Raw genomic sequence first — 18,641 nt, forward strand, 5'->3', positions numbered from 1 at the left:
ACAAAAACTACAGGTATACATGCAGGATTTATTTTCATATACAAATACAAACCAACTTTGAAATTATTGATTTATTTTATGTTGTTGTTACTGGAAAAGAAAAAATCGGGGGAAAAATGTGACATGTCCTCTTGCTGTTTTTGCACTAGATTAGTGAAGTATCTTCTGTGCAGATGACTTCACTGACCGGAGCCGTGCTAGTGAAATGCTGTCCTCTCTAAGAGGTTATGCTCATTTCTGTCTCCCTGCTGAAATAATGCCCCAAGCGGGAGCGCGCATAGCGCAGAAAGCACTGAAAATATTTGGGCCGAGCTGTTTACAACCACAACATGAATGCTCATTGTTTTATCAAAGAGGCTGTTGAATTTCGCATTGTTATTCACTGTGGGCGACCTTACTGAATCCCCCTTTTGTCTCTTCTTGCCAGACGCTCAGGAATGAGTTTGATTTGTTTCGCCCACTTTAAAAATAAGCATGGATATAATTTAAAGGGGGGATAATAAATCTCAGCAATGCGCGCGGTCTGCAGCGCATTGCTGAGAACAGAAGAGCTCTAGAAAAAGGTTTCACTTTCCAAACGTCACTGAGAGGAGGAACCGAGAAACCAGTAGTTGGCTTTCCCAGATCAGACGCTTTGACCCGTAGAGGGAAAACTTCCGCTTATGTCAACATCTACTCAATATTGTGATTTTTTTTAACATAAACTTGGATTGAGTTTCCCTGTGTGCGCATGTAAACGGTGGAGCAGGGTGAGAAGACCTGTGAGGAGTTAATTTGTTACCTGTTAAACGGCACAAGGTCTACGAATGCAGCGCTTTATTTCTGTGCTGCAGCTCTAATATCACATCTGGATGATAAGTGAGTGCGATCTCTTGGGAACTGGCACATTTTTGTAGAAAAGTGGGGAGAACTGACCATCGATGGATCCGCTGGATTTTCTGGAGTCCGAGGAATTACTGCGCTTTTTCCACTGCAATAAAACAGAAATTTCTTGCATGGAAAACCCGTTCATCTTCCTCTGCAAGCTCAAGGATTACAACCTGATCCCAGAAGACCGTTTCAAGGTGAGGAACTCAAGTGGACAGGTTACGCATTTGTTATCAACCTCGTTACAGTCATTTCAGGCAAGTGCTATTTGAATAGGACGTTAACGAGAGAGCGGGAAGTGAACAGCGGAAGTGATAAATGATTACATCAGAGTTGTTACACATAAAGCGTCGATTTCAAACAAGGGAAATACGGCGAACTGACCCCAAAAAGCTGATTCTGTTTATCTGGACGTAACAACTTCAGTCTCAGCTGACTGCGGGTTTCCTCAACCTTAGAAACAGTAGCCTACCTTTGCCTGACTGAAACTAGCACCGATGAATTAACAGAATCAATTTTTTTGGGATTTACTTACCGGATGATTGAGCATGCATCAAGACACTGCGAATGTCAATTCGCCTGTAACTCACACTGCTATTTACTAAAAAAATAAGACATTTTAACAACCAGAACCAATTATTGAAAACAGATTAAAATGAAATAAAATCTGTACTCTGGAAAAGTCTTAAGTCACGCGTCATTTTTCCACATTTTGCGGGGAAAATGGGAAATAAGTTTGTAGATTTATTTGAATGTGCAAACATAAAAGGAAATACACTGAGTATAACTGTCAAGATGATCCCACACAGCTTCAATAATGTTGAGGTCCAGGGTCTGGGGAGGCCAATCCACGACTAATAGTGTTCCACTGTGTGTTTTTCTATCCAGGTACGCTTTTACTGCACTGACAGTGTGTTCGGGATCATTATCATCCTGAAAAATGACGCCACAGTAATTCCATCAATTTTGGCAAGATTGCAAACACCACTAACTGAAATGTTTTTTCCAAACTAGTTTTTCAGGCCTGTAATTCGGTCTACTTCAGTCTCTTTTCATTGTTTCCCTTCAACCCTAGAACACTATCGCCGGGTGATTTACACCCGGGAAAATACATTTACATGATTTCTCTCTCCTGCAGCTGTTTGCGTGTCGGGGAGCATGTGCCTTCACCAGGGAAGTCTCAAATTTCCCAGGAATGGGTGGACCAAAGACCAGCTTTCCAGAGTCATTATTTTGTTTTAGGAGGGGTTTTTTTTCATTTTGTTAGACATGGCACAGTTGAAAGTAAAAGAAGACCACTCTAATTTGTCATGTGTTGTCATATTTTGATATATTTGATTACTTTTTATTGGTTATATTATATCGGGTAAAAATCACCCGGCATTAGTGATTGTGTTACTATTTATAGCGATAGTGTTCTAGGGTTAAGAATGACTTTTTGATAGCCATCCTTGCAATGAGACCATTTATGATGAAGCTTCAGCTGAAAGGCCAGATGCAGCTTTCAGGTCCTGTGTCAGGACTTTGCTGGATGTACTTGATTTTTTCCTATTTCTTCAGGACATGGCTTCCAGATATTCAATTCAATTCAATTCAATTTTATTTATATAGCGCCAAATCACAACAAAAGTCGCCTCAAGGCGCTTTATATTGTACAGTAGATAGCACAATAATAAATACAGAGAAAAACCCAACAATCATATGACCCCCTATGAGCAAGCACTTTGGCGACAGTGGGAAGGAAAAACTCCCTTTTAACAGGGTGAAACCTCCGGCAGAACCAGGCTCAGGGAGGGGCGGCCATCTGCTGCGACCGGTTGGGGTGAAAGAAGGAAAACAGGATAAAAGACATGCTGTGGAAGAGAGACAGAGATTAATAACAGATATGATTCGATGCAGAGAGGTCTATTAGCACATAGTGAGTGAGAAAGGTGACTGGAAGGGAAAAACTCAATGCATCATGGGAATCCCCGGCAGCCTACGTCTATTGCAGCATAACTAAGGGAGGATTCAGGGTCACCTGGTCCAGCCCTAACTATATGCTTTAGCAAAAAGGAAAGTTTTAAGCCTAATCTTGAAAGTAGAGATAGTGTCTGTCTCCCGAATCCAAACTGGAAGTTGGTTCCACAGAAGAGGGGCCTGAAAACTGAAGGCTCTGCCTCCCATTCTACTTTTAAATACTCTAGGAACAACAAGTAGGCCTGCAGTGCAAGAGCGAAGTGCTCTAATAGGGTGATATGGTACTACAAGGTCATTAAGATAAGATGGGGCCTGATTATTTAAGACCTTGTATGTGAGGAGCAGGATTTTGAATTCAATTCTGGATTTAACAGGAAGCCAATGAAGGGAAGCCAAAACAGGAGAAATATGCTCTCTCTTTCTAGTCCCTGTCAGTACCCTTGCTGCAGCATTTTGGATTAGCTGAAGGCTTTTCAGCGAGTTTTTAGGACATCCTGATAATAATGAATTACAGTAGTCCAGCCTGGAAGTAATAAATGCATGAACTAGTTTTTCAGCATCACTCTGAGACAGGATATTTCTAATTTTAGAGTTGTTGCGCAAATGGAAGAAAGCAGTCTTACATATTTGTTTAATATGTGCGTTGAAGGACATGTCCTGGTCAAAAATGACTCCAAGGTTCCTCACAGCATTACTGGAGGCCAAGGTAATGCCATCCAGAGTAAGAATCTGCTTAGATACCATATTTCTAAGATTTTCAGGGCCGAGTACAATAACCTCAGTTTTATCTGAATTAAGAAGCAGAAAGTTAGCGGCCATCCAGGTCTTTATGTCTTTAAGACATTCCTGCAGTTTAACTAATTGGTGTGTGTTACCTGGCTTCATGGATAGATAGAGCTGCGTGTCATCTGCATAGCAGTGAAAATTTATGCTATGTCTTCTAATGATGCTGCCTAAGGGAAGCATGTATAATGTAAATAGAATTGGTCCTAGCACTGAACCCTGTGGAACTCCATAATTGACCTTAGTGTGTGAAGAGGACTCTCCATTTACTTGTACAAATTGGAGTCTATTAGATAGATATGATACAAACCACTGCAGTGCAGTACCTGTAATACCTACAGCATGTTCTACTCGCTCTAATAGGATATTATGGTCAACAGTATCAAACGCAGCACTGAGGTCTAGCAGGACAAGCACAGAGATGAGTCCACTGTCAGAGGCCATAAGAAGATCATTTGTAACCTTCACTAAAGCTGTTTCTGTGCTGTGCTGAGCTCTGAAACCTGACTGAAACTCTTCAAATAAGCCATTCCTCTGCAGATGATCAGTTAGCTGTTTGACAACTACTCTTTCAAGGATTTTTGATATGAAAGGAAGGTTGGAGATTGGCCTATAATTAGCTAAGACAGCTGGGTCTAGAGATGGCTTTTTGAGTAAAGGCTTAACTACAGCCACCTTGAAGGCCTGTGGTACATAGCCGATTATTAGAGATAGGTTGATCATATTTAAGATTGAAGCATTAATTAATGGCAGGACTTCTTTGAGCAGTTTTGTAGGAATGGGGTCTAAAAGACACGTTGATGGTTTGGAGGAATTAATTATTGAAGTTAACTCAGAAATATCAATTGGAGAAAAAGAGTCTAACTTAACATTGATGGTACTAAAAGTAGCTGTAGATAATATTACATCTGTGGGATGATTATTGGTAATTTTTTCTCTAATGATAAAAATTTTATTTGTGAAGAAGTTCATGAAGTCATTACTAGTTAACGTTAAAGGGATTGTTGGCTCAGTAGAGCTCTGACTGTTTGTCAGCCTGGCTACAGTGCTGAAGAGAAACCTGGGGTTGTTCTTATTTTCTTCAATCAGTGACGAATAGTAAGATGTTCTGGCTTTGCGGAGGGCTTTCTTATAAAGCAGCAAACTATTTCTCCAGGCTAAATGATGATCCTCTAAATTTGTGACACGCCATTTCCTCTCCAGCTTACGGGTTATCTGCTTTAGGCTACGTGTTTGAGAATTATACCACGGAGTCAGGGACTTTGGATTTGAGGCCTTAGTTTTCACAGGAGCTACAGTATCCAGAGTCGTACGTAGTGAGGAGGTAAAATTATTAACAAGATAATCGACCTCTGTTGGAGTAGCGTTCAGATAGCTGCTCTGCTCTATGTTGGTACAGGGCATTGAAGATGATAACAGTGGGTGGATTATATTCTTAAACTTAGTTACAGCACTTTCAGAAAGACATCTACTTTGATAAAGTCTACTCTCCACTGCTGTGTAATCAATTATTGTAAATGTTATCAGGAAATGATCAGACAGCAGAGGGTTTTCAGGAAACACTGTTAAATGTTCAGTTTCTATGCCATATGTTAAAACAAGATCTAGAGTGTGATTAAAGTGGTGGGTGGGTTCTTTTACATTTTGAGAGAAGCCAATTGAGTCTAATAACAGATTAAATGCCATGTTGAGGCTGTCATTTTTAGCATCTACATGGATGTTAAAATCACCCACAATAATTATTTTATCTGAGCTGAGCATTAAATCAGATAAAAAGTCTGAGAAATCAGAGAGAAACTCTGTGTAAGGCCCAGGTGGACGATAGATGATAACAAGTAAGACTGGTTTCTGAGTTTTACAGCTGGGGTGGACGAGGCTAAGCATCAGGCTTTCAAATGAATTAAAAGTCTGTCTTGGTCTTTCGTTAATTAATAGACTGGTGTGAAAAATTGCTGCCACACCGCCCCTCGGCCTGTGCTTCGAGGTTTCTGGTAGTTAGAATGACTCGGGGGTGTTGATTCATTTAAACTAACATACTCATCCTGCTGCAACCAGGTTTCTGTAAGGCAGAGTAAATCGATTTGTTGATCAATTATTAAGTCATGTACTAACAGAGACTTGGAGGAGAGAGACCTAATATTTAATAATCCACATTTCACTGTTTTACTCTTTGGTTCAGATGTGGATACTGTATTGTTACTGTTCATCAGGTTCATCTGCTGTAGATAGTTCTTTAGACCTACCGCTTCCTTTATTTTCTTCCACTTGGTCAATCTTGTCAAATCTTTTAAGGACATATTGCACAGCACAATTTAAAATTAGTTCTTTGCTAAGTTTTCTGTTGTGTACAGAAATAGCACTACTTCATCCCTTGAGTTAGGTGGATTTTTGTTATGCTTGAATGATTCATGGGTCAGTGTTAAGTGGCTTAACAAATAAAAAAAGCATTCCTCTTAAAAAGGTCGGATGCAAGGACTAGAATGAAAATTAGCAAGAAAGCAGGCAATGTCCAAAGTAACAGTTTAGAATTTTTGAAACTATTGATCAAGGCTAGTTAAAAAACAAGAAAGGCCATCTCCTTGGAAATAAAATATAAAGTAATGACAGGTGAGTCACGATTTTTGCATAGTACTCCACCTTACGTAAATATAGTTCCCCAGTGTGACGCAAAAAAATACCAGCTTATTCAGAGAAGGAATCGCCCTCTCCTAAATAATCACATATAATTGATCCAATCACCATTATTGGAGTGGCAAACATAAACATCATACTTTTTTCATACCTTCTGTTTTAGAGGGGCAGTTTTTTTCTAAATCTAATATTATAGACACTTTGTGAAAATGACAGTATGTTGGATTTTACTTACTGAATCGTAGGCCAAACAGCCCAGTAATAATTTTCTCAATACTGTGTGTGCAGAAGGTGACTCGTATGAAGAAAATGGAGAAGGGCCTTTATGATATCCTGGACTGGTTCGAGGATAAAAACTCAGAGCACATCACACTGTTCTGGAAGTGTGCCTTCAAGGAAACTGTCCTGAACAACAACCCCACACTGCAAATGCTGCGCAAAAGCCTCATGGACGGTAAGATATTTCTATTTCATGAGGCTCTTAATGACTTTATAATAAATATGTTTGGGTCTCTGACAAGTTAATTGATAAAAAAAAGAATTGGCAAAAGAAATCTGAACGGAATAATACCTCATCTACTTTAAGATGAGAGTTTTGTGGTGGCATTAATGCTTTTGCAGGACTCCATGTTCATCTTGACACTAAAAATAATTCGATAGGTTTGTAACCAGTCAAAGAGAACCTTTGTCTATGTGAAGACTCATCTTGTAACAGCTAATATGTTGTAATTTAGCCTATATAAAACCTTGTTAGCAAGTGGGCGTGCTATGTACTGAGAATTTAAAATTGACCTGTAGAAGTTGTTTGGCCTCTATTAGATATTTATTATGTTCTTGGACTTCAATGTAATTTCAGGGTCTTACCATTTTGACACACAATTGCCTGAGAAAGTTGAAACGGAAGACAGCGATGAAAAGGAAAAAAATGAACATTCAGAAGAAGAAGCGAGGGACGAAAACTCAGTGAAAAAGAAGAGGAAATATAGCAAGAGCATATGTGATGAGGAGGATGAGCAGCCTGGTCCATCAGGCCTGTCTACCTCGGCTCAGAAGAAGTCCAAGAAAATATGTTTCGGTAAGTTACTCCTCACTTATGCTTTACCTTTCTCAGCGTGACTATATGCCAACAGGAGTTATACAGTTAAAAAGACATCTCTCATCCTATAACCTTTAGCAGCTCTCACTGGGGTAAAGTACCCTGGTTCTACCCCAGGCTAGACCCAACCAAAAACAAAGCCTCTTCTCTTGGAAAAGAGCATGACAGCATGACTTAGGTTTGTAAAGTTACAAATCACATGACTTATGGAACAATGTCATTTGGACAAATCAGACCAAATGGAAACGTTTGGCCATAATACACATTTAGGGAAAACCCAAACACAGCATATCAGCATGAAGACCACATACCAGCTGTCAGTCACAGTTGGTATGTGGTGGAGGGATGATCATTCGGTGGACCTGGGCCTGGACTTTGCCATTATTGAGTCGACCATGAACTCCTCCGTATACCAACGTGTCCTAGAGTCAAATGTGAGACCATCTGTCTGACAGTTAAAGCTTGGCTGAAACTGGGTCATGCAAGTTATTCACAGGACTGCATAGAGTTGTGTGAAAACTTGCCATATGTTCATTACTTTCTCTTTATGTTGGAAGTGGAATTGTCTCTTCTCTGATGTTTTGTACAAAGCTACACCATTACAGCTCCTCTACTCCATCTGAGTAAATAGTGTTATAGCAGGTGGAGAATGACACATTAGTCAAGCTCTACATTAACCTTCAGTGAACCAACTTTACCTGCAAAGAACTGAGGTCCCTTAAAAAGGCACTCTGCTTCTGCCAATCATTCTCCTGAATCAGTGGAAAGGTACCTCCCAAGTGGTCAGTATGAACCAGAACATGTTTGACTGCCTGCCAAGATGGATACAGGTCTCACTCAGTTCTATAAAACTCTGTGCATAGCCACAGCCCCTCTTGCTTCTACACCTGCAGCATTCACTGCAAGATGTCTGAGGGAATGTGGTCATAAGTCTTTTCCAAAGCCACAACATGTATATTGACTAGACTGCAGCATGTTTGAATTGGCATTTATAAAATTTTGTATTTCTCAGCTTCTCCCATGAAGAAGGGAGAGAAGGGTGAAATTTGGACCTGGCCTCTCTACAAGTCCCAGCTGCCTGTGACATGCGGACAGGTGACAGGAACGCTACAGCGAGACAAACTGGCTAAAGGTCAGATAAGCAAAGTCTTTCATTGTTGCATAGCAGTCTACTGTAGCTGCATGTTCTTTGTTCAACAGCTGTGAAATAATAGAAAAATGTACAAGCTACAAAAAGCGACAGTTGGGAGATAACAAGAGATCATTTATGACTGAGGTTTAAACTCTGTCTCTGTAAAACATTTCTTTGAATTCCTCCTCCTCTGCATCTCTTAGGAGAGAAGTGCATTCTGGCTAATAAGCAGTGGTTTGCTCCAGGTGAGTTTGAGAGGTTTGCAGGAAAGCAGAGCTGCAAGAACTGGAAGCTGAGCATTCGATGTGGGGGGACGCCGCTGGGAAAACTTATAAAGGTTTGTTAAAAAGAAAATTTGAACTTATTTGATCAATGTCCCGGCAGTTTCCGGTGTGATTTTCACTTATTTTGTTTTTGTCATTTTTCACAGGAAGGTCACCTGAAAACAGTGGCCTACAAAGGAGGAAATAAAAAAGTAAAAACAGATATATATATATATATATATGAGTTTGAACACATGTTCTCATTTAATGTTTTTCTCTATTTTCATGACAATTTACATTGTAGATTCTCACTGAAGGCATCAAAACTATGAATGAACACATGAAATTATGTAGTAAACAAAAAAGTGTGAAATTACTCAAAGCGTGTTTTATATTTTATTTTAATCTTTGATTACTGCTTTGCACACTCTTGGCATTCTCTCCATGAGCTTCATGAGGTCATCACCTGAAATGGTTTTCCAACAGTCTTGAAGAAATTCCCAGAGATGCTGAGTGCTTGTTGACCCTTTTGATTTCACTCTGTGCTCCATCTCATTCCAAACCATCTGGATTGGGTTTAGGTCAGGTGACTGTGGAGACCAGGCCATCTGGTGCAGCACTCCATCACTCTCCTTCTTGGTCAAATGGCCCTTACACAGCCTGGAGGTGTGTTTGGGGTTAGGGTTGGACCATGAATTATGGTCCAACTAAACGCAAACCAGATGGGATGGCATGTCGCTGTATGATGCTGTGGTAGCCATGGTGGTTCAATGTATCTTAAATTTTGAATAAATCCCCAACAGTGTCACCAGCAAAGCCCCCCCACACCATCACACCTCCTCCATGTTTCAAGGTGGGAAGCATGCATGTTGAGACCATCCGTTCACCTTTTCTGCATCACTCAAAGATACGGCGGGTGGAATCAAAGATCTCAAATTTGGACTCATCTGACCAAAGCACAGATTTCCACTGGACTAATGTCCACTCCTTGTGTTTCTTGGCCCAAACAATCTCTTCTGCTTGTTGATTTTCCTTAGTAGTGGTTTCTTAGCAGCTATTTGACCATAAAGGCCTGATTAATGCAGTCTCTGAACAGCTGATGTAGAGATGTCTCTGCTAGTGGAACTCTGTGTGGCATTTATCTGGGCTCTAATTTGTGATGTTGGTGACTCGGATGAATTTATCCTCAGCAGCAGAGGTAACTTCTGGGCATCCTTTCCTGAAACAGTCCTCATGTGAGCAACTTTCATCATAGCACTTGATGGTTTTTGTGACTGCACTTGGGGACACTGCCATAATATCAATTCTAACAGTTGTCAAATAGGGCTGTCAGCTGTGTACCAACCTGACTTCTGCACAACACAACTGATCCACAAATGAACCCTGACAAGTCACACCCGTGAAATGAAAACCGTTTCAGGTCATGAAGCTCATTGAGAGAAGGCCAAAGGTTTGCAATGCTGTCAACAAAGCAAAGGGTGGCTACTTTGAGGAATCCAATATAGAAATCATAGTTAGAGTTATTTATCTTTTTTTTTCTTTGCTACATAATCCCATTTATCTTGCTTCATATATTTGATGTCTTCAGTTTGTATCTATGATGTAGAAAGTAGTAAAAATAAAGAAAAACCATTAAATCACAAATATGTGTCCAGATTTTGACTGGTAGTGTATTTCTTACTCAACAGTGAATTTTTTTCTAATCTAAGCCACATTCTTCTTTTTTTGCTGCTAGGCCAAGAAAAAATTGTTCCCACTTGAAGAAGCAACCACAGGTTTGTTCTGTTACTGCCATAACACAAAATTGATCAAACTCAAGTGTTCTTAACAGCATATAAGCCCACTTTCCCACTAGCTGTTACAAGAGCTTCTGTTATCTCACATTAAATATTAAAGCATTCAAAACTAATGGCATCAATTGAGGCAGGCAGGCACTGCAGACATTTATAACCCCACCCTCCCTTTACGCTCCATATAATAGAAGTAGAGCAGAACTGGAAAAGCCCAGCGAACTGAAGTCAAAACAATTTTATTTGTGTATCCTTATATCAGAAAACTGAAATTTGCCTCAAGGAGCTTCCAATCTGTACAGAAAACAACATTGTTTCTCCTTAGACCCTCAACTTAGATGAGGAACAGCTACCATTAAGATGCAAAATGAAAAACAAGAATATTAATGGGTGAAGGCATACAGCCGCAAGGCAGTGATTCTAGTTTCTCTCTGAGCATAATGATTGCCACTAAAATCTTTTCTGGCGTTCTGTTAATACTGTGCACATATTTATTTTCACAAAACTCTGAATTTAAAATATGCATGTTTAAGACAAACGTTCAGGGCAAGCTTCTTTCCCGCTTGTTTTCATGGATAAAATCCTCTTTTTTAGAGTCGGAGAAAGAAGAAGACGACGAAGAAGACCAGGATTCATCAAGTGATGTACCCACCACAGGTGCTGGTTTCTACAGTGTAATATTTATGATGGAAGCTCTTTTAGTTATGCATGGTTGTGTTACGTATTATCTTCATAACGTGTCTGTTTTAGATGAAGAAGAGCAGACGGTGCAGCAGCCAGAGGCCGGTCTTTCCAACACCAAAGTGTTCAAAGTTACATGTGGTGGTTTAGCTGGGACGTTACACAGGAGACGTTTTGCATCAGGTATCGTAAAAAAAGAAAGTACTGTGCTTAGTGCCTGATACAGTCATTTGAAAAAGTTTAAACAGTTCTTTAAAAAAACAAAGTACAGTCTGATTACTTCCATTGTAATTAAGAGGATAAGTAGCATCCAGGTGCTGCTAATTGCTACTTTGAATTGAATTAAATGGAAAGATTTTAGTTAAGCTGAGGGAACTTTCTCCTCAAACTGTTTTTCCCCCACCAGGGACACTTGGGAAGAGTATTCGTACTGAGACAAGCTGGATGACCCCAGTGGACTTTTGTAAGGAATCAGGTCTGACAAATTTTAATTGGAAGAAAGACATCATATGGGATGGAAAACCTCTGAGTGCTCTCATGGAGGTGTGTTTACACTGCAGGTTCCTAGTTCACCGCAACTTATTTCTACACCTTTGGGTATTTTTGTGAGGTACTCTGTGAGAGTGAGGGGGGAAAATTACACTCCAAGATTACAATCTTTACATTTTCGCTTGTGGCTTATTTGCGGTCATCAATCTTCAAGCAGCTAATACGGTAAAAAAAAGTATATCCAAATGCAGAAAGCTAACATGTGGTGACATTTTGATGAACAACCATAGTTAGCCCTAAGCACACATCAAATGCACATCAATGTTTCAGCACCGTACAGCAGAACCAAAGACTCTTCTGTTACTATTAATAAAAGCTATAGAGAATGAACAAATAATATAGAATACAAAGACAATTAGGGGCTATTTCAGGAAAAATGAATTGGGTCAGTCCCAGTTTGGTTTTGTAAGATCTTTTTGAATTATAATTTTGAAGTTGCCACTCGTGCCCCCAAAAATTACATGACTTAACAATTTAGACTTTTGCATGAAACTGTGTCTCACCTGTAAACCCAAGAGCAGCTTTAGTTTGGAGGCAAAATGAGCGTTACAGGCTTTGTTAAACCAAAAGTGAGAACTTATGATTGAAAAATGAATACGTTGTTACTTTGCCTCTTTCAGGCAGAGATCTTGAAGATCCATTCACTTCTGTGTGCTTGCCATCTGTGTAAACCAGATCCTGAAGACCTGGTAAGTTTCAGACAAGTGGCATTTCCTCATGCTACACTGGTTTGAAAAATAGTTTCTTACACAGTGCTGTTTTTTTAAATAGTACAAAATGTGTCTCTCTAAACCTGTAGTATAATTCCACAAACAAGAAACTGTTATCCTCTCTTAGTTGTCTTGTTCTGGTGCAGAAATATGTGATTCCAAGTCCCTTTTAGAGTTTAGTTGTATTTCTATAGCCTAGCCTAACATCACAAACAGGAGTGGGACTCCTTCTCTTTCTGACAGCAACTTAATGGATCACGGTCTTCTCTGCCCTCGGTCACTTTACTGTACATTCTGTGCCGTTAGACTAAGTGGGTCAGACCAGACATTTACTTGTTGCTTTTAACAGACCACAACTTTGAAAAAAAAATTATGCACACAGATTAAAGTCTGAAAATTAAGACTTTTTTCCAAAAGACCTTTGGGTTTTTCATTATTCACTCTGCTGTGCAATTTCACATCCATCAGAGACTGAAGGGCCTAAAAACGGACTTTACGTGGCAAAGCCTTTACCACATCGAACGAAAACTCTGTGACAGGTCAGATTAATGAGTCTGACCAATAATGGATTCAGCTTAATCCTGGTTTTGACAAAACTTTAATAGGAGCTGAAGCTTGATGCAGCTGATTGCAGTAGTCCCTTCCTCTGTTTTTTTTTTGTATACCTACAGATCAATGCATGAGTGCTTCCAAAGAAAGAGAGCTCATTTACCAACAAGGCACAGCAGTAGTGGATTAAATTCTACAGGATCAATAAAAAAGTAAATGACCATGAGTCTTATCTTCACTTCAGACAGATCTGCAGTTACACTATCACTACGCAGATGAAAAATAATTTGTTATGAAGCCATCACTCTCCATTACAATACTTAAGATATTTCATTTAGCTGTTTGTAAAAGTCTGATCTGGCCCACTGACTGAAATCTACTAAAGTGTTTATGATTATGCATAAACCACACATTAACCACATTAACCTAATTAATCACATTAATCACACGTGAGATGTGGCCTCTCGAAAGTAACAGTAATAACATGGCCTCATGCATGGCCCGATTACCCATGGCCCATGTGTGCTGTGGCTGTGCTGTGTTCTTAATTTATAGATGGCAGTTGTAAGTTACCGTTTGATGAAGTCAGCAATTTTACATCTCCTGGGTCTGAAAGGGCCTATGGAGCAGTTTTGTGTCCAAACAGATTTTTTGTGATTTCTTGTCTATCTTGCCAGGAGAATGAGAAAAATGATGATGAGTGTTGCATCTGTAAAAACGAAGAAGAAGACCAAGAGCTGGTAGTGTGTGAGGACTGCCCACGATCCTTCCACCAGAAATGCCACCTGCCACATGTGGACGACATCATTTTGAAGTGAGCCTTACTGGGAGCCATTTAAAAAATATTTTTTAAATCAGCTGTTTCTCTTTTGTCCTTTTGTATGTTTTGGTTGAGTCTCTTATATTTTAAACCTGCATGAATTGGAAGTATTAATACAGAATGCATTGTCAGGAATGAAACCTAATCAGCTTTAACAGGGTGAAAGAAATGATCCCATTATACAGTCCTGCAACTGAATGGTCAGCATTTTAAAGCAGCACTAATGAATATCCCTACAGTTCTGTGCAAAAGTCTCGAGCCGCTTCTCATTTCTGTATGATTTGCTTTCAATGAACCAGACTTTCTTGTAATATTTTAAATTGGCCTGGAGCAACAGTTTTCCAGGCTTACTGAAGAATCCACACTAAACAAAGGGAAAATGGGAGAAAAGGCTGAAGTATACCAGTTTACACAAGAACTGGACTGAAATTTAGTGTCAAAAGGTCTTATATAATAATGTAATTGATATTTTTGGTCCAAATCGTTGTCATATATATGGAGGAGAATGAGAGAGGGACAACACTGAACATCTGCAGCTAAATGTAAAACATGATGGAGGCTCTGGGGATGCAGTTCATCCAGTGGTGCTGGGAATCTTGTGAAAATCAGGAATAATAAACGCAAAAAAGTACGGTCAGATGGAATCTGGAAAGCATCTCATCAGGAGCAGAATCATTTTTCAGTATGACAGTGATCCCAAACACAATGCCAATGCAGTAAAAGCATACCTGAATAAAAAAACAAAACAAAACCCACACACAGTGGAACGCTATCTGTCATGGACTGGCCTCCCCAGAGCTCGGACGTCAACGTAAGTGAAGCAGTGATCAGCTTGACAGAAAACCGAATAAAAGACAGTCAAGCCTAAGAGAGTTTAATCTGTGTTGAAGAATAAAGGTGGTCATACCAAATATTGACTTTCAAGCTTCTTAGAATTATATAAGCAGTTTGTTTGTTTGTTTGTTTGTTTTATGCCTGTTTTTAACTCCGTTAAAAATTATTCTCCAAATCTCTGCATCTATTTCCCTTTTTTCTTAGAAAAATACTTTTTTTTTAAATGAGGGAGGGCTGAAGACTTTTGCACAGTGCTGTCTGTGAACTTCTTAACAATTAAGCAAGTGTAAAATGGCACACTTGCTTAATTGTTTTTCCCTCGTTTAAGTAGAAGTACTTTTTCCCGAACAAACTGACAATTTAATAATGAAAAGACAAAGTTAGGTGCCAGGTGGCAAACAGAGTGAAGGAGCTAAGGATATTTCCTTCTGGACCTGGTAGATAACAAAACAGGACATTTGCAAATTGACCTGTACCATGAGTCCAAATAAATGGAGTGTTACTCCACATCTTCTAGTTCTGTAAACTAAATTCTAGCTCAGCGTTAAATTTTAACATCATTTCATTTGATTTTTGTTTTAATATTTTTCACCTTCACATTAAAACTGGTACTAGCTGAAGTCAGGTGGACATCGTTTTCAGTGTAGTTTCTACTAAAACAACATTTGTGCTGCTATTATCCACGTATATTGTATTGAATTACACACTACTGTATATGATCCTGGCATACGTTCTGCTTTTTAAAGATGTACCTGTTTTATGTGATAACAGGAAGCTAAGACATTCAGCTGTCAGTATGATAAGAATAAAAAGGATGTAGCTTATTGAAACAACAATCAAAATGGTTTATATTTTTAAGACTGATATATATCTGTGTATGTATGTGTGTGCAGCGACGACAGTCCCTGGTTGTGCACATTCTGCGTTTTTAGAGCCAATCACGTTTGCCTTGACCAGCTGGAAGTGAACGTAGTGATGTCTCAGCAAATATCTCAACACATGATGGTGAGAATTTTCTCTGTCTACAAGTTTGTCCATGTAACCACCTAACTACCCGTCTCCCTGTGACATTGCTGTGACCTGCCCCTCTGTTGTTTCATCAACAGCAATGCCAGTATCTCCTCCTGTGTCTGCGCAGTGCTGACGAGTACCAAATGTTTTCTCCAGACCCAATGGATTATGTAAGTATTTTTTTAAGCAAGCAATTTTTATTCATTAGAATCAAGTTTTAAAACATTGATAGAAAATAAAGTGCAGTGCACTGAAAATGTGAGCTGTCTTAGCCTTTGCATATTGGTCACACTACAGATCATCAGTTAAAGTTTCATATTAGACAACAATAACCTCAGTAAATGCAAAATGCAGATTTTAAATGATGATTTCATTTATTAAGGCAAAAAAGAAATCCAAACTTACCCGGCCCTTTGTGAAAAGTAACCGCTCTCCCTTGTTAAATCAGTAACTAACCAGTTCGGTTTCATTGGCTGCACCAAGGACTGATTGCTGGTAGACCTGTTGAATCAAGAAATCACTTACATAGAAACTGTCTGACAGAGAAAAGTAGGAAAAATGATCTCAACAAGCAAAAACAGATGAGAAACAAAGTCATAGACATCTATCAGTCTGGGTTACAAAGCCATTTCTAAAGCTTTGGGACTCCAGCAAACCATTGTGAGAATCATTATCCACAAATTGGAGAAAATTTGGAACAGTAGTAAACCTTCCCCAGGAGTGGCCAGTGTACCAAAATTACTCCAAGAGTGCACTTAGCAGGACAATGATCCGAAACGTACCAGCAAGTCAACCTCTGAATGGCTCAAAAAAACAAGGTTTTGAAGTGACCTAGTCAAAGTCTGGACTTAAATCAGAATAAGATGCTTTGGCATGATCTTATACAGACCATTCATACTTTAAAACACCTCCAGTGTAGCTGAATAAAAACAATTCTGCAAAAAAGAGAGAGACAAATTCCCCAAATACCACCAAGCTTGAGTGCAGTTCTTGCTCCCAAGAGTGGCAAAACCAGTTATTAGGTTTAGGGGGCAATTACTTTTTCCAACAGTACCAGGTAGGCTTGTTTTCTTAATAAATGGATTCCACATTTAAAAACAGCATTTTGTATTATCTTTGCCTAATATTAAAATTAGCTCTGATGTAAAACATGTAAGTGTGCCAAGTTTGCAAAAAGCTAAGAAGTCGGGAAGGGGGTGAATACTTTTTCACAGCACTGTATGTGTAAAACTCTGACTAGAATACTCTGGTTTTCTGGATGTCTGCTTTCACCCACAGCTGGAAAACTACAGCACTTCTATCAAGAGTCCGATGTGGCTGGGCAAAGTAACAGAGAAACTCCAGCAGAAACAGTATCAAACTGTCGGCGAGTTTGTTTCTGATGTCCAGCTTATTTTTGCCAACTGTGCAACATTCAACCGGGTAAGAAACTCTCAGTGAAAATGTGATAATGGCACGGCATTCAGTGCTCTAAATAGTCCATAAAGTGCTTGTTTTTATTTTTTATATGGTTTTAAAGGGTTTTCATCTGCATGTAAAAAATAAGAATTAGATTACATTCACTGAAAGTTTTGGAAACTTTAATTACACCTTATCCTGACAAAAATCTGATTCTGTGTCTTCTTTAGGACTTATATTAGTGTGTTGTGTTGTTAAATGTTTGCAGGACTTTAAGCTTTCACTTTCTTCTGACTGTCATTCAAAGTTTAGTCAAATTGCCTTGTTCAGCTTTTACAAGGCATAGTCAAAACAACTACCATCCATTTCACCTTTGCCTCCATGCAGTGCTTCTTCTACATTTGGGTCCCTGGGGGTCCTGCTCTGACCAGTTTAATGGGTACCTGCAATTTCACAGTGGATTTCAAATAGAAAACTTTTGTCTTACTGTCTCAGTTCTGCTGGAGGTCTCTTCCTGTTAAAAGGGAGTTCTTCCTTCCCACCGTCGCCAAGTGTTTGCTCGTTGTTTTTTTTTTCCTCAATTACTGTAGGTTCTTAAAAGTGCATTGACACATCTGTTGGACTAAAAACACAACTTTTTTAAACAGAATGGAAGTTTTGAAAATAACATAATGACAAGGACTGTTTTTCTTTTTCAGAGAAATCCAAAAATCCTTGCCATCGGCAACCAACTGAGGGAGTTATTTGACAGCGAGTTTAAGAAGGCTTTCAACATCCAAGATCAGTGACTTCAAACCAGTGCGACAGTTTTTAACTCTTCAAAGCTGAGAAAACAATCAAAAACGGGTGTTACAGTGATGGCACTGTAGCAAAATGTAACTAGATATCAGTGTTTGCACACAGTATGAAAGTCAAATACAGTGTACTCTGTGTTCATGTGCTGGCAACTAATGGAAAAGCTATTATTGGATAATCCTCATCATATTACAACCCATTACAGTATAATATTAAATAGAGTAGTTCCATAGTGTACGTTGTTTACATACAAAAGACACACTGAAAACAAAGACAAATGTCTAAAGGTGAATTGTAATAATGTTTTTCTCCAGTTTTGTGCACTGAAACCAAAAACAGCTTTAGTCCTATTTAAAAGTCAAGTTAAAATGATCATTATATATATATATATATATATATATATATATATATAGATAGATATGTATGTATATAATGCTCCCAGTTTCATTTGTTTGCCCTAACTTTGTTTCACATATAACTGATGTTGTATATACCATTAAAATCTGTTAGTCCAAAGAGGACTACTGTGCCACTACAGTTCAATTAATTTTTACTGTTATCTGTAACATGTGGGGTTTTTTTTAAATAAAATGTTTGTTGTGTACGCCACAAATAAGAAAAGAATAAATTGCATTTTTTCTGATACCTCGTTTAGTATTATTTATTTTTAATTTATTAATATTTATTATTATTAATGGAATAAAACGTGCAGAATTTTCCCCTTCGTATGGCACGTTGACAGCTAAATCCGGATTATTTTCTTATTTTGAAAA

At 38.8% G+C, this 18,641-nt stretch overlaps 1 protein-coding gene across 1 annotated transcript; it reads left to right on the forward strand.

Moving 5' to 3' along the window:
* The first annotated feature begins 82 nt into the window (after positions 1-82).
* sp100.1 (SP110 nuclear antigen, tandem duplicate 1) lies at positions 83-18,078 on the forward strand. Its single transcript, XM_005468343.4, has 16 exons — positions 83-1,064; positions 6,529-6,694; positions 7,097-7,315; positions 8,349-8,468; positions 8,672-8,805; positions 8,899-8,943; positions 10,467-10,506; positions 11,116-11,178; positions 11,272-11,385; positions 11,609-11,745; positions 12,372-12,440; positions 13,688-13,824; positions 15,558-15,669; positions 15,771-15,845; positions 16,954-17,097; positions 17,772-18,078. The coding sequence occupies exons 1-16, from the start codon at positions 921-923 to the stop codon at positions 17,859-17,861; spliced, it is 1,809 nt and encodes a 602-aa protein (XP_005468400.1). The 5' UTR covers positions 83-920; the 3' UTR covers positions 17,862-18,078.
* The last annotated feature ends 563 nt before the right edge of the window (positions 18,079-18,641 follow it).

The sequence above is a fragment of the Oreochromis niloticus genome, linkage group LG4, assembly GCF_001858045.2.
Source record: "Oreochromis niloticus isolate F11D_XX linkage group LG4, O_niloticus_UMD_NMBU, whole genome shotgun sequence".
NCBI classification, from domain to species: Eukaryota; Metazoa; Chordata; class Actinopteri; order Cichliformes; family Cichlidae; genus Oreochromis; species Oreochromis niloticus.

Bases quoted from the DNA above. Each gene is read 5' to 3' on its own strand.
- sp100.1 (XM_005468343.4), top strand. From the start codon at position 921: ATGGATCCGCTGGATTTTCTGGAGTCCGAGGAATTACTGCGCTTTTTC. The intron at 8,806-8,898 runs GTTTGTTAAAAA...CATTTTTCACAG, and splicing joins CGCTGGGAAAACTTATAAAG to GAAGGTCACCTGAAAACAGT. The intron at 13,825-15,557 runs GTGAGCCTTACT...ATGTGTGTGCAG, and splicing joins GTGGACGACATCATTTTGAA to CGACGACAGTCCCTGGTTGT.